At 37.4% G+C, this 16,293-nt stretch overlaps 1 protein-coding gene across 1 annotated transcript in view; it reads left to right on the top strand.

Annotated features, from left to right (window-relative positions):
• Positions 1-16,293, top strand: part of LOC114536158 (intraflagellar transport protein 57 homolog) — a 94,157-nt gene that overhangs the window by 33,883 nt on the left and 43,981 nt on the right. The window contains exon 5 of the mRNA XM_028557510.1: positions 2,536-2,600. Coding sequence (XP_028413311.1) covers positions 2,536-2,600 — 65 coding nt within the window. The remainder of the gene's footprint in view (positions 1-2,535; positions 2,601-16,293) is intronic.

The following is a 16,293-nucleotide window of genomic DNA, read 5'->3' as shown; positions in this document are numbered from 1 at the left end:
GTGTGGTGGCCCGGAGTCAGTAAAAACACTAAAGAGTTGATTGACAACTGCAGAATCTGATGCCAGACTACAAGGAATCACCCCGAACCACTCGTTCCTACACCAATGCCGTCCCGTCCATGGCAAAGATTGCAGTCGATCTTATGGAATTCAAGAAAACTCAATATTTGGTTGTAGTTGATTATTACTCGAGATACATCGAACTGTCTAAATTGGAAAGTACCTCAAGTGCCTCCATTATTAATTACCTCAAATCCATCATGGCAAGACATGGAATTCCTGAGACCTTGGTGTCTGATAATGGTCCGCAATTTTCATCGAAAGATTTCCTTGCTTTTGCCAAAGATTATGGGTTTGCTCACATTACCAGCAGTCCTGGTCATGCGTCTGGAAATGGAAAAGTCGAGCGCGCTGTGCGAACGATTAAAGATCTTTTGTACGCTGCTCAAGATCCATATGCTGCTCTTCTCAATTATCGTAGTACACCGTTAGCTAATGGATACAGTCCAGCCGAATTATTGATGTCTAGGATTATTGATGTCCAGCCGAATTATTGATGTCTAGGATTAGAACGAAGGTGCCAGAACACCCGAGAAATTTGAAACCTGTTCTGCCCAATCATATACAGCTTCAAAAAAAGGAGGGAAAATCTCGTGTGAATATGAAGTTTAACTTTGACAGACACAAAGCAGCAAAGTTACTTCCGGTGTTTTGCAAAGGGAACGAAGTATGGTTACGAGATAGAGAAGAAAGCGGGACAGTCGAAGGACAAGCGGACAGTAATTCTAACAGATCTTATGTTGTTACAACACCATCAACAACACTAAGAAGAGTTCAGCTTAATAAGCTACCCAGCAAAGATTCAAGTTTGTCTAATCCTAATTCAAAGTATCCAAAAACCATCAACAAGCAGTTACCCAACAAGCAGTTACCCAACAAACAGTTACCCCAACCGGTAGTTAAGCAACCAGAGCGTCCATTGTTCAAACGAGATCAGGAAGAGTCGTAAAGAAGCCTGTACGATTTACTCCATAAACATTTATATATATAGACATTAAGCTTATTGGAATAGTTACGAACAGTTTGATAATTATTACTTATTAGTGAATATGAACTTAATTAATTTTGGTATGAACAATTAGATATTATTAGTGACAATAATTATATATAATATTATATATATTATTAATATATATATATATATATATATATAATATTATATATATTAGTGATAGGATATTACAGAAACAATATTATATTTTCAATGTTATATTTATTATTATGAACATTTATGTTATAGTAGAACTTAAAAGGGAGATGTAGTGTTATTGGTATAACATATAGTATTTAGTTAGTTAACTGAGCGCGGGCGCATTTCTTGTACAGTATATATAGTCTGATATAGTCTGTTCAGGGACACACTTATATTAATAAAGTTCTAATCCTTTGCAATCCTGGATCTGTGCCTTCAGTCGTAACACAACAGAGTGTAGTACCTTTCTCAATCACTGGGGAAACAATATATCAACAATATGCATTAAATCAGTGAACAATTCCCAGTCATCATTTCCTTCTGGTATCCATTTGTGAACCAAAAATGGCAGGATTCTAGAAAGACACCACATTTGTGATGCTGAAATACAATTCAATTAGTGCCAGCATAATGTTAAAGCTCAGACTAAACACTGACTTTATAAAAACTTTTAGAAGAACTATGGGAACTATGGAAGTTGGTGTCCATATTGCTGCAAGCGTTTTTACGCGAAATAGGTGTAGGAAAACCTAGAGGTGTTAGTTTACACTAATGGTGTATATTTACACCGCGATAGTGTACACATAGCTGCATAAATTTTACCCATAAATAATGTAACTTAACCTAAAATATAGCTACAAGATTATACACCGGTTTCGATGTTGTGCCAACACTCCGAGATTTACAGTGTTGCCACTTCAAACCTCCTCTGACTGCGATTCTGATGCTATTTTCATACGGCAGACGATCACTTTCTTCGACAGCATTCGACTAGGTCTTCGATCGCATTCTCATCATTGTCGCATTCAGCAAGCTGTTGGTTATCATCACGAATTCCGTCTCGAATTTCATCTGTTTTTGAATCACTTGGATTAAGTGTTGTTGATTTCGACATATTACCGTTATATTACCGCAATGTTAAGTTATTCGGTCTCCCCGGGGTTCGACCTCGGTCTGACCGATGTTTTACCTAGGTTAACCGCGGTTTTTGTTATATACCTTGTAGTTTTTCAGTACTGCTGGGAGTCTGAGTATAGTAACTATTGCCCGTGCCGTAGTTACTTGTTAGGAAGCCAATCAGAATACTGGAATAATTTCTATTTGCTCCGAATTGAGTAACATTGCCACCTCGAATTAGTCGTCATTCCTGTTCCAGAATAAAAGTTCCGTACAACTGTTTTGTGGTTATATCATCAAAACAGCAATTGTTACCGCAATTATTGGTAGGCAAGAAGTGTGCAATTTAGCAAATTAATATCCTGTATTGTAATTTTATCATGTAGGTATGTTATCTCCTTGATTGTCTCGTGGACGAAACGCTGAAGATGAAAAGGTTTACTTGGAACAGGTATTTGTTATTGATAATTGTCTACAAACTTTTCACTGAAAAATTATTCAAAAAATTCGCTTATAAGCCTCCTTGCAGTGCTGCATGTGGACGTTTGCACAGAAATGTATCTGGCTGCACAGGCTGTTTTATGGAAAGTTTTAAATGCGGTTGTGCTAACTTTTCCCGCGCGAAGCTATGTTATATCAGCGCGTCTATAAGATAGGGCGGCGAAACGCACGGATGGCGTGTTGAAACATGTGTGATGCGATTTTAGGACTGGGACGGGGCGGTCGGCGAAAAATTCTCGAACGAAACAATATTTACTTGGTTTTTAACAAGCTCGATTAAAACCACTCAATCTCTGAAACTATTAACGCGATATCTAAAATAAGATTTCTCCTGTGTAATTTATAACTCTTTCTATAAATATTGTGTCTAAAAATGGTTTCTTCAAAAGTTAACTGACCGAATTTGTCAAATTAAAACTACGGATACGCACGGCTACTTGGTCTGTTTTTAGATGTATCATGCATATTTTGATTTTTCTCAGTGAGGAAAATCCCCAAAAGCATTATACTTCAAGATTTGGTGTACAGAATATTCACAAACATTTGTAGCAAATTTCACTACACAACGTTTTGAACCTTTTTTGCAATCATTTGTAGAAGTGAACGTATTCAAACTTTCTACAACAAAATTGTTTTCACGGCTGCGAGGTCGGAAAATATCAACACAAAATCCCGTTAAATTATATTATATACTTAGATAACGTTCCGAATTGAAAATATGATATGTTTTTCTTTCGTCATGGCAATGTCGACCTGGCCAAGCTAGAAACAAAACAAGAAAATGCTAACTTACTTGCAAGAGCATTTGACCGCGTCGCAACAACGTTTTCGAATTTTCAATATACAAAATTTCCATTAAAAAATTGAAAACCTTGCCATTGCTCCTAAAGCTGGAAAATTTAGAAAATAACTCCCTTGTTCATTAACATCGATTCCACGTGCAAATGGTTGCATAATGTTTTGAACCTTTTTCACAATTTTCTCTGGAAAACGACAACCATAAAACGGAACCATGTTTACAAACTTGTCTAGGTAACCAGCGGACTGGGACGGGTATAAAAAACACGAAGAAACCCTTTCAAGAACAGCAATTAACTCCTTTACGTTAAAATTAACAGTATTTCCAACTGGAAATGACGAATTTGTGTCATCTGTTGCCAGATCAGTGTCATCCAAACTAATAAACATCTCAAGTTCTTCGTCATCTAAGTAACCCGCGCGCCGCCATTTTGAAAACAGTTTTTTCAATCTTCATGGGGGGTCCGCACATCGCACATGTTTCAACACGCCATCCGTGCGTTTCGCCGCCCTATCTTATAGGCGCCCTGGTTATATATAGGAAGCATATTCGATTTACATATTTTAAACAAGTCTTTAACAAAATATCTTTTTACGAGAAATAATCCTACGCCATAAATATAGCCGGATTTCTTGTACATATCATTTATGGTAATCTTGACGCGTTTAGAGAACTTATCCAATGGATAAATCCTATCCATCGGATAAATCTGCTACCCATTGGATAAAAACGCGTTGCACGAAGCATGGATAGTGCAGTAGATATCTATCCATTACATAAGTTAAAATTTACCCGGAGAAAACAGGATTTTCCTGAAAATTCGTTATAACATTGTCATTAAATTCATAATCATTATGAATTCTCGATTAGTTAGCTACTGGAGTGAAAAAGACTTGAACAAGTGATTTGCTTGAACTTTGCACGTCATATAATAGCGATTTTATTCAGTATCTAAATGTTTCCTGTTTCGATTTTGAACACATTGCAATTTATTCCTTGACCTTGCAACTCTTCGCCTCCCGGTTCCATAGGAACACTATTTTAAAGTTTTGAATGGCTAATCAAGGGCAGGGCGTGTATAAGATAGGGCGTTGAAACGGCGATACATTGGTATGAAACATGTGTGATGCACTTTAGGACTGGGCCTAGCGAGGAAGGGCGCCAAATGTTTTCAAATCAAAATTTTAATTCGAAACTCAAAGAGACAAACTAAATGTGTTAATTTGTCAAACCTATGAAGTCAATCGTTTGCATATATTTTTATATTATTGTTTACTCTTTTCGTCGTTTTTGTGGGTAGCCGCTGCGCATGCGCGGCTAACCACTATGTTGTTGAAAAAGCGTCTGTGGGTATACGTACGTCGGTCGTTACTTCGGCGATCGTCGGATAAACAAAAGGTGACGAACATACTGTTCGTTTGTTCGTCAATACTTCCGGAAAATTTCGTCTATTCTTTCGGGCTATCTTTAAAAGGGGGAACAGGGAATCGGGGAATGGGGGAAACTGAAAATGAGATAAAGGAAAAATGCGATTCATTGAGATAAAAAACGCGATAAAGGATAAGAATAGCCTAAAAAGCGGCTCTCAGAGGGGATAAAAAGCCGTTTGAATAAAACTCAATCTGCTTGTAAACTAGAACTGAACTAGCGAACTTTGATTTGAGTAGACATTGATGGCGTTTACACACTGCAAGATAGTTCTTTGCACAGTTAAATTGTACCATGTGGCCTTTTGCAACACCATCAATAGGGTGGTTCCAAGCCTAGGCTACATAGCCTTTAATACGACTTGTTTGCTTTCCCGTACCATGGCTTATTCCTAATTAATGCATGCTAGAACTGAAGGTCTTCCAAATATTTAGAACAAATTTGAAAGCTTCCGATTGGCGAGGTGTTTGCATGCATGATTGACATAAAATAGAGCACATGTTTTCCTAGCGAAAATGGCAGGTTAGGGCGATTTCCCGATTCCCCGATTCCCCCATTCCCCGATTCCCCGTTCCCCCTTTTAAAGATAGCCATTCTTTTGTGAATGTTTAGTCGGAATTTCATTCGAAGGGCTGCTTTGAGTTTTTTTTCCTAAACAAATAATATGAGATCCAATAATTGTTCCTATAACAAGAATGTTCAACAAAGCCTAAAATTACTAAATTCAGATAAATGTGTTTTTCTTTCCTAAGAATTAAACGTTATCGTACATAATCTTTAAGTTTTACTGGCGATTTACGAATTCTTGTCGAACGCCTCAGAGGTCCTGGCTGTGTTTCTTCCGGTGGAGGTGGCTGTGCCGTTATTTGTTCCTCGGTTGTTTCTGTTGTTAATGGAGTCAGTGAAGTCAGTGATGGTAAGGTTTCGTCTGGGAGGGATACTATTTCTACATCTTCCTGGTTCTTTTTATTGAAAGACTGGGGTGTAACTTCAGCTTTCCGGATTTGTTTATGGTTTCGTTGAATTAGTCCAAGAGACGTATCCACTACACACGATCGGTGGCCACGATCTTTTACGACTTCTCCATATATCCATGGCTTGTGCTTATTCTTCGGGTTTGGTTTCACGAAGACACGATCGTTTCGCGAGAACGTGTTCAAAGGGTGCGGTGATGCTCTTTTATCATACTGTTGTTTGGACCGGACTCCACGTGACATTATATCATTTACGACTTCAGTGCTGGGAACAGGATGTGGGATAAGTTGTTGAGGTACTGACACAGCGATATCTCGTAATTTCCGATTCATAAGTCTTTGAGCAGGTGAGAACTTGTGACCCTGTTGTGGAGTGTTCCTCTACGCCAACAATGCCAAATAGGGGTCTTCATGCCGTGCTTTCTTTAGAATGTTTTTCGCTACTTTTACTGCAGATTCTGCCTTTCCATTGCCTTTACTATGATAAGGCGAGGACTTAACTGGGTTGAATCCATATTCACTGGCAAATTGGCTGTACTCGTGGCTACTGAATTGTGGACCATTGTCACTGATGCATACGCGAGGAATCCCTGCTCTGGCGAAGTTCTTCTTCATGGCGTTGATGACTGCCGTTGCTGACGTATTCTTTAGCCAATCAATTTCTATGAAATCACTGTAATGATCAACAGTTACTAAGTACGTTTTACCATCCAATTGAAATAAATCAACACTTACTCGTTCCCAGTAGCGTAGCCAGCCTGTCGATTTGTCCCGCTATGCTAATATCTTCGTGTTCACTGACTGTGAAAACAATAGATTTCTAAAGAAATGAATAATTATAATAACTCGAAATTTACATAGCGGGACAAAATCGTCAGGCTGGCTACGCCACTGCTCGTTCCCATGGAAGTGTGGGAATTTCTTGAGATTTCATCGGTTCGGTTGGTCGTTCTGATTTATACTGTGCACATAGTCCACATGACGAGCAGGTTTGGCGTATTGCCGCTGACATTCCTGGCCAGAATAATGTTTCTCGGGCTCTTCTTATACTGCTGTCTGCACCTTGATGAGCTTTGTGTATCTTGTTCAACATCTCTTGTCTCATTGATGACGGGATAATTACTTGATGAGACTTCAATAGTATCCCCTTATCAACCGTAATCTCGTCTCTAAAAGACCAGTATGGCCGAAGATCGACAGGTAGCAAAGCTCTATCTAACGGCCATCCTTTTAGTACTGTTTCATAAAGTGATTTCATTGTTAAGTCACTCGATACTTCTTCTTTTAGTCGCTCGAATGTGACATTAGACAAGTTGGGTGGTCTAAGGTCCATTGATGATAATTCCATGCGAAACACTTCTTCATCACTTGTTCCCATTTTCGTGGGATTGGTTAAAGCTGCTCGAGACAAATTATCAGCAATGTACATCTCTTTCCCTTTTTTGTAGTTCACCGAAAAATGGTACTGTTGCAACTTGAGCATCATGCGCTAAAGCCGTCTAGGTGCTTTGCTTAACGGTTTTCTAAAAATTGTCTCCAGTGGCTGATGATCTGTGTGAACGAGGATGTTTTTCTTCCCATACAGGTATTGGTGCCATTTGTTCATACAAGTAACGATAGCCAGGCACTCCTTCTCAATCTGTGCGTAGTTTCTTTTCCTTCTCAATCTGTGCGTAGTTTCTTTCAGTTGAATCAAGAGTATGCGACGTAAAACACACTGGTTTCCCATTCTGAAGTAAAGCCCCACCAATTGCTTCATCTGATGCATCCACTTGCAGAGTTACAGGTAACGTGACATCGTAGTACTGCAGCATTGTGCTGGATGCAATGAGATATTTAGCCGAGTTAAAAGCGCTTTCATGAACATCTGTCCATATGAACTCTACGTTGATTCTAGTTAGATCTCGCAATGGTAAGACCATGTTACTTAGCTTTGGGCAAAACTTTGACAGGTATTGACACATTCCCAAGAAACGTTGAACTCCATTTCTGTCGACAGGCTTTGGCATCTCTTGTATGGCAATCACTTTGGATGGATCAGGGGCAACGCCTTTGTCAGTGAGGGTGTGTCCCATGAAGAAACTGAAGTTGCTTTGAATTGAATTTTCTTGGCTGATAATCGTAGGTCATGCTCGCTACATCGGTCCAATAACGCAATTAAGTTCTTATCGTGATCTTTACTTGCTTGTTCCTCTGTATCTCCACACCCAAAAACGCAAATGTCATCAGCGATGTTTATGACACCCTCCAGACCTTCAAGAAACTCACGTTGTCTTCGCTGATATTCTTCTGGACCAGATGAGATTCCAAACGGCATACGCAGATATTTGTAACGTCCACTTGGGCCTTGGAATGTTGTAAGTAAGGAGGACGGTTCGTCTAACACTACGTTATGAAACGCCTCAGAAACGTCATCAGTTGTAAACACTTTTGCTTTAGTAAGAAAAGGAAGTTTTCTTCGATTGTTGGGATCGTGTAGATTGGACGTTTTATTGCTTTATTTATTGTTTGACTTGGATCAATGCATATTCGGAGTTTGCCTTTAGGCTTTTCTTTTATCAACATATTCGATAACCAGTCCGTTGGTTGTGTAACTGGAGCTATGACCCGTTCTTCGCAGAGCTTCTCCAATGCTTCGTTAACTCTCTGCACCTTTGCTACAGGAATACGTCGGCGAGGAGCATGCACTGGCCGAATGTCAGGATCCATCTCGATATGCATGGGTGCACCCAGCGGATTTCCTCTTCCAGGTTGGAATACTTTATTATAATGGTCTAGAACGAATTGTTTTGTTAACTTCCCCAATTGTGGAATTTTACTAGACGTGCTAAAAGGTTGGGTTCTTTGACACACTCTTTCTTGACTCAGGATGTTGCCTGCTGACTTTTTAGCAGTGCACTCTGAATTCTGATGATTGAACTGTTCACTCTGGATTTGCTGGTTATGCACATTTGAATTCTTGTCCGTTTTTACTTCATTCACGGAATGAATTTCATCAGCATGGATATTCAAATATCCCAGGATCTCTGCGTCTCAACCACTCAACAATGGCGGCTTTCCACGAGGTACGTCGACTACCAAGAAGTCCAATAGATGCAATTTTCCTTTCCTTTCACAACAAAAAGTCACTTTGCCTTTTGGTTTTATTCTTTGATCCCCATACGTCTGTATCGCAGCTTTAGTTTTTTCAATTTTAATGTTTGGGAAACGCTGATGTAAGATATCCTCAGGAATAGTGTTGCACGTTGACGCTGACTCGATTTGTGCTTTGATAACCTTTGATCGATTGGTTTCGACGACGGTCAGATGTGCAAAGAATTTCCGTCCATTTGAATTTTGTTGTTTGTTCAAATCGTGATCTGTCATAAACAATTCTTCATTTGCATAATTATCTTTGAACTCAACTTGATTTGCATACTGTTGTTGTTGTTGTTGTTGCTGCGGTTGTGCATGTGATTTGCGACTCTCCACGCTTCTACAAACTCTGGCAAAATGTCCCAGTATGCCACATTTATTACATCTTTTCGAATACGCTGGACAGAATCTCTGTCGGGGTTGCTTATGTTGGCCACTACACCAAAAACACGGGTCACGGTTCGATTGCTTTTGTTTCATATTGTTGTTATAATTGACTTGTTCTAATACTTGTGTTTCTCTGGCCGTTTTCATGAGTTGATTTGTCGCTGTCGTTGCTTCAAATGTTTTGGCAACCTCAACAACTTCCCGGAAGGTAACCTTTGCTCGTTCGCCGGTCTTATGTCTATGGCCTTTCCCGATGAGTTTAACGCGGAGCTGTTCTGATGTTAAGCCTGATATGAACTGGTCTCGCATAAGTTCGTCTTCAAAACTTTCGTATTCGCACTGAGCACTCTGATTTCGTACACGAGACTCCCACGAACTTATCGATTCTGCATCTTGTTGTAGTAAGCGAAGAAACTTTTGCCGTTCCCCTGAGACTCCAATACTTGCGCCATAGTATTCTCGTAACGCTTGAAGTACTAAATGAGGCTTCTTTTGTTCTTCTACGCTAAGACCTAAACTGTATTTGTAGACAGTTCTTACTGATGGTGTAAGACACGCTCGAAGGCAAGCTATTGCTTTGTCAGTCTTAATCCATCTTTCTTCTTCGGTTGACTTTGACGGGTTATACCAATTATTGAGCGTGCAGTAGTCTTTTAAGTCTTCTTCAAAGACCTCCATGTCGCGCTTGTCGTCTCCTGTACTTTTAAATATTGGAAATGGCAAGTTCATAGCCATTATTTAATATTAAATTGCTCACTGTACCGAGATGTAAAACGTGTATATTTGACTAATATCCCACCGCTGCCACCATGTTAATGTTACTTTATTCTCATATACAGGGTGAGTCAGAAAAAAGTCCCCTCTATTGAAATCAAGCCTTTGTTAGAATCTGATTGCCTTAATATTATGATAAACCCAATTGAAAGCAAGACGCTTTATTTGAATGCCTCAACCTAATAACTATGCTATTTACACACTACTGCGTTGATCATGCATTCAAATCAACAAAGGCTTCATTTCAATAGGGGGGACTTTTTTTTGACTCACCCTGTAGAACTTACTGCTACTACAGAATATAACCCTATTTATACTGTTTCCCTGGATTAGCATAAATGTTAATTTAACCTATCAACAGCATTATTTGTGACAATATTTGTCATTTCAATCATTCATTTGTCCACTTTGGTCGAGCAATTTTGATGACAATCGGATTATAAGAGCGTACAAATCTTTAATACTGTGTGGCTTGTTTGCAAGTTTCATTGACAATATGAATATATTATCACTGTGGTATATATAAACAGTCCGACAATCAGTCAACATTGAATGCCATCATTCATCATTGATATAAACGTGTATTGGTGAGTTGTAGTTACCAGGAAGGCATGTCTTAGGACCTAGATTTTCCTCCACATCATTTGAAAGTAATAAAGGCACATAAACATTGTGATAGTATATAATGTGAACATACCATCAGCACAATTCACTGTTCTTTTGACCCTTAATCAATTGGTTCTTGAGATATGGCAAACAAAAACCTTGCCATTGCACAGGTATTGAAATCAGACTTTGCCATTGTGCAGGTATTGAAGTCAGACCTTGCCATTGTGCAGGTATTGAAATTGAAACCAGCCATTGTGCAGATATAAATAAAACAACAGCCATTTGTGCTGCTTTATTTAAACAAAATATTAAGTTTAAGGCTACAAATATGGGCGTCATTATTGAAGTTCATCACCCCAGGATTGGATCAAACCACAATTTTCTAGACCATCGAAACAGTCTCTGCTGTCTGAAAGGCAAGCTTTGGAATCAAATACTGTTAATGTTTTATATTAATGTATTTTGCTTGCCATATCTCAAGAACCAATTTATAAAAGTCAAAAGAACAGTGAATTGTGCGTATGGTATGTTCAAATTATATACTATCACAATGTTTATGTGCCATTATTACTGAGACTTTCAAATGATGTGGAGGACAATCCAGGTCCTAGGACATACCTTCCTGGTAACTACTACTCAGCAATACATGTTTATATCAATGATGAATGATGGCATTCAATGTTGACTGATTGTCGGACTGATTACTACAGTGATAAGATATTGTCAATGAAACTTGCAAACAAGCCACACAGTCTTATTGGACCTACGAACTGGTGCCATTATCTCCATGCTGATAAGTTATCTGTAATCAACATCGCAAACCACCTGTGCTTTTCTACTGGATCTATGAAATCACACTATCATCTTCAGTTATAATGGTGATAACCTATTGCCAATAAACTTTGGCAAACAAGCCGTATAATCTTACTGGAACAATAGCCATTCTAACATCTATTAACTATATAACATTAATGGACCAATTGCATAATAGACCAACTTTTGATTTAGGTGACAAAAAAGGAATTTCCGAAAAGTGCATACAAAACTTAGTAAGATTGCCAAGTTTGGGCCATGCAAAGTTGGTGAATTTTGTATACTTTTGTATTACGACCGAACGTGTGTAACTAAATTAGTTACACGTTTCCAGCCGTAGTAGAAAAGTATACAAAATTGGCAACTTCGGATGGCTATATATTTGAGATTTTGCAACCAAACTTGGCAATTTAACTAATTTTGGTATGCTCTTTTTAGCTGTGGTTATTTATTTCCTGCTTGTCACCTAGATCTGAAGTTGGTCTATTTTGCAATCGGATCAACAAAATTACCAATGTTGTATATAACAAAGACATGCTAATAATCAAGGGACATCAAAACAAAATAATTTGAAAACGTGTGAGATGATCTCCTTCTAAACTCAGCTTTATGTTATCAGAGGACGTGTGCCACCATTCTGGAACCTTACTCTCTTTTTTGTTCTCCAACTATTTTGCTTAAAAAATATGCATTTCCTATCTCTTGTAAATATGCTTTAATATATGTTTTGATCTGTCGTAAAATGTATTAAATATTATAATATATAGATTGTGTAATAAAATCGACTTCGTTATAACTGTATTCAACTAGCTAGCTAATTATAGGGCATTTTTGCTGTTGTATATGGAACGTAAGACGAAGTATGTGTTGATATTTACTCGCCACTATAGCACTCACAACATAGCTTTATCGCAGTTAATGTTTTACAGGCTACCCACATGTACGTATTGCGTACCTATTTTTATAACATAATTTAACGCATTATTTGTAAATAACAACGAAAATTTCCACATTGTTTGGCCACGATGCATGATAAAATTACATATTTTATAACTTAGATGCAGTGGCGGATCAAGGGTTAGGCAGAATAAATTAAAAGGCTTAATTTTAAATTCAAAATACCTCAATACCAACGCTATTGGTCACGGACACTGAGCTATAATATAATTCCTGGAGGACCGGCTCGTCATCATCAAGTGAAGCCAAAAAGATGGCGGATTTTAGGCTATGCTGACGCCACATGGTCCTAAATAGCCTGGGTAGTTACCGCTGACAAACCGCGATCCAAAGACAAAAAATGAGTCATCTCCCTCCTGGTTTTTGATAAAAAATACTTTTGGTTTTCGGTGAATAATTTTTTCCTAACTTTTTGTTTTTAAAATAATAAATTAAAATTGTTTCTTCGTTTCCGGGCTTTCCCAGTTTACAAATTATCGAAGCTGTGGTTTCTTGATCTACTTGTGATGTAGTAAATGTTTTATCGGAAGAGAATCAGGTAATCTTTTTGAAATATTTTCGTTTCTTCCGTCTGGACTTTAGTATATAACTAATATACGACTCAAAATTAAAGCTCAAAGCCAGTAAGTCTATCAAAACTTCTGTTATGAAAAGCAAAAATGTTTGCCAACAGCATATTTTGATTTCATTATAATTATTAATTCAATAAAAGTTTTATTGCTATGTTACAGTGTACTAGTTTTTTATGTCAGCCTTTTTGGTAAATTTTCATAATGCAATTCTTTCAAATAGCCAAACTTTTAGTAGAATGTATACAAGTTATAAGTTTGGGTATGTGGCAGACTGTATATTTTTAGCTGAACAAGACATACTAGTCATTTTATATTGATTTATTTGCCTGACTTGGCATGGGTTCAGGCAAGTTTATATTTAACAACCACTGGAGTCAGTGGAGTGGCAGTTAAAGCCTAATATTTTCTTTGACAGGATTTATCATGGTTTAATAGTTATAATTTCTGTACCTTGTACTCACTTTGTAACTATTAATAAAGGGTGGACTAAATTGAGTACAGTGAGACTTATCAGATTTCTCTTATTTTGCAGGAATATGATGCCAATTAGAAAAAAGCAAGAGATGGCTTGCATCCTTTAGCTTTCATTTCTTTGTTCTGATATATTGAATTAGAGCAAAATGCAATGTATCATACACATGAGCTGCTCATTGATTACAATTTAATAGTCATTCAAATAAATGAATACAAACATTGACTCACTGTGTGGATTGTGTCTCAAATCAATAACAAGTAACCTTTCTTAATTAATTTCCTAAATCATTCCCCCCAAGAGGGATAATTATGAGGATAATTCAGCATAATTGAGAGTGAATAAGCCCCATTTCATTATGAAAGTTCCTTTGAAACATGAAATCACTGTAACTGCAGTAAAACAAAACCTACACCAGTTGGTAACATATCAGCTATAATTTCTGCAATGCAATTCTCAATATGTACTAAACATTGTCATAATGGACAATATCACAGGTATTACACTGAATCAAGGTGCACCATGGTCAGGAATGCTAAATGAGCAATGCTATAAATCAAATATGACTTAACTGAAATTGTATTTTCTGCACATAAAATGTTGATAAATGCATTAGAGTTTAGAAAACTTCAATTTATCTCCATAAAAGATCCAAACAATTTCTGGCATACAAAAAGTTAAGCAATTGTTAGACGTTTCCTCTAGAAGTTCAAAAATCAATTGGATTTCATGCGGATTGTAAAATATTAAACATGAATGAATCAATGAAACTCGGAAAAATGAAAATTACCGGTGAGGTAGTTGACTTTTTTTCCATATTTTTTGAAGTTATAATATTTATTTGACCTGGTATTGGTAAAAACAACGTGTGCGACTAGTATACATCTTGAGATAATGTTTTTTCGTATTATAGTTAATAAAATATATCGAAAACAACGAGGTTTCGCACAAAATAAAAAATTTTTAAAAAATCCAGGAGGGGAATACTTTCGAAGAGGGCTCAGATTTGAGCCTGGTCAGTGGTAACTACCATGGCCATTTAGGACCATGTGGCGTCAGCAGAGCTTCTACGCATGCGCAGAAGGGCGAAGTCCGCCATGTTTTCGGCTTCAAAAAGATGGCGGCAAAGTTACCGAAAAATGACGAGCCGGTCCCACTGAGCTATATAATAATTCCTGGAGGACCGGCTCCCGGCCAGAACGTGAAGCAAAAAACATGGCGGATTTTGAGTTTTGCTGACGCCACATGGTCCCCTTTGCCCATGGTAATTACCACTGACATACCGCGATACAAAGTCAAAAACGTGTCCGTCACCCTCCCGATTTTTATGAAAATATTTCGGTTTTCGGTATTGTTTTCGGCATATATTTTCTCCGCATTTCATCTAAAGTCTCTTTTTCACTGTTCAACAAGTTATATGGAGAAGTGGTTTCTTGCTCTACTTATGATGCTGTGAATGGCCTAATTCATCTATCGGGATATTAATTTTTACCTCAGGTAAGCCGGTTTTCACAACATTTTCGTTTTTCGCCTTTGGTATAGACAACTACCAAAGCGTCTGTTGCAGTAATTCCTTTGAAATTAATGTTAAAAACGGCAAATATGCTTCAGCCTTTTTGATCAATCAATGGTACATGACTTAGTTACGCTATGAAAAACTATATTTTATGAAAAAGGATCAATAACTGATCTTTAAAGTTTTGGCTATGTTGTTTTTTTGATTAGAACTCTTATGGGATTTGAAAATGTCAGGCAGTGGAGCTTTCACTCATATTTAATGCCAATTCATGAGTATTTTCATTCAAACAATTAAGATAAATCAATATTCAATCCTCCCAGTAAATCTACTAGTCTCTCTATTGATCCTTAGTCTATTTTAGATGAATTTAAAACATTAAACATGATGACTGTGTGAGTGCTGATACAAAATATTTCACTGTTAGATTTCAACAGTGTTTGTTAAAAGTCTAGTATGTTATCTTGTTTGCCAAGTCATGGCTTAATAGACTTTCTTGGCATCTTGCACCTTGTTAATCAAGCTACAAGCTTGATTCAAGCTTGTTAATTTGCAATGATTTCTACTCCTCTTTGGTTCTGTCCTCTGGGTGTACTCTATTGAGTACAGTTAAACTTGGTCTGATCTCTCTTTTTTAGGATAAAGATATTATGGAATTTGGGGATGGCTTTTTGCAAATTATTGGAACATTAAACTGTTAATTTTACCATGTTGACTTTGTTAGTTATAGTTACAATAGTTATTTAAATGGAAAATAAATTTATACAGACATGCATTGACTGAGCAGTTTGTTTTCAATTTGCTGCAACTTTTATAATTTTCTGGAAGGTTTTACCCTCCCTACCATTACAAGGAATATTATCATAGGGCTAATCAGGAATTGAAGGTTAATAGATTATAGACTAATGGAGGAATGAATAGGCTCAGTTGCATTTTCATTAATTCATAAGACATTTGTTGATAGCACAACTAGTACCATAATCTTCTTGGTACCATATATAATCAAATTTTTGTTATTTACCATAGCCTTTCTTTGCATTATCTGGAATATGATTCCACTCAAATTCTTGAGTCAAGCAGGGAACCATTTGAAAGTGCATTACTTGGGATACAGTAAGATATGGGTAACTTATAGCTATAATGACCTAAATGAAAATATCCTATGCGAATATATCTTGAAGTACTATAACTAATCAGCCCCCAAGCA

Source organism: Dendronephthya gigantea, unplaced genomic scaffold (assembly GCF_004324835.1).
Source record: "Dendronephthya gigantea isolate DGI-Jeju-01 unplaced genomic scaffold, DenGig_1.0 000131F, whole genome shotgun sequence".
In the NCBI taxonomy this organism is placed as follows: domain Eukaryota; kingdom Metazoa; phylum Cnidaria; class Anthozoa; order Malacalcyonacea; family Nephtheidae; genus Dendronephthya; species Dendronephthya gigantea.
This window is presented reverse-complemented; position numbering and strand designations above follow the sequence as displayed.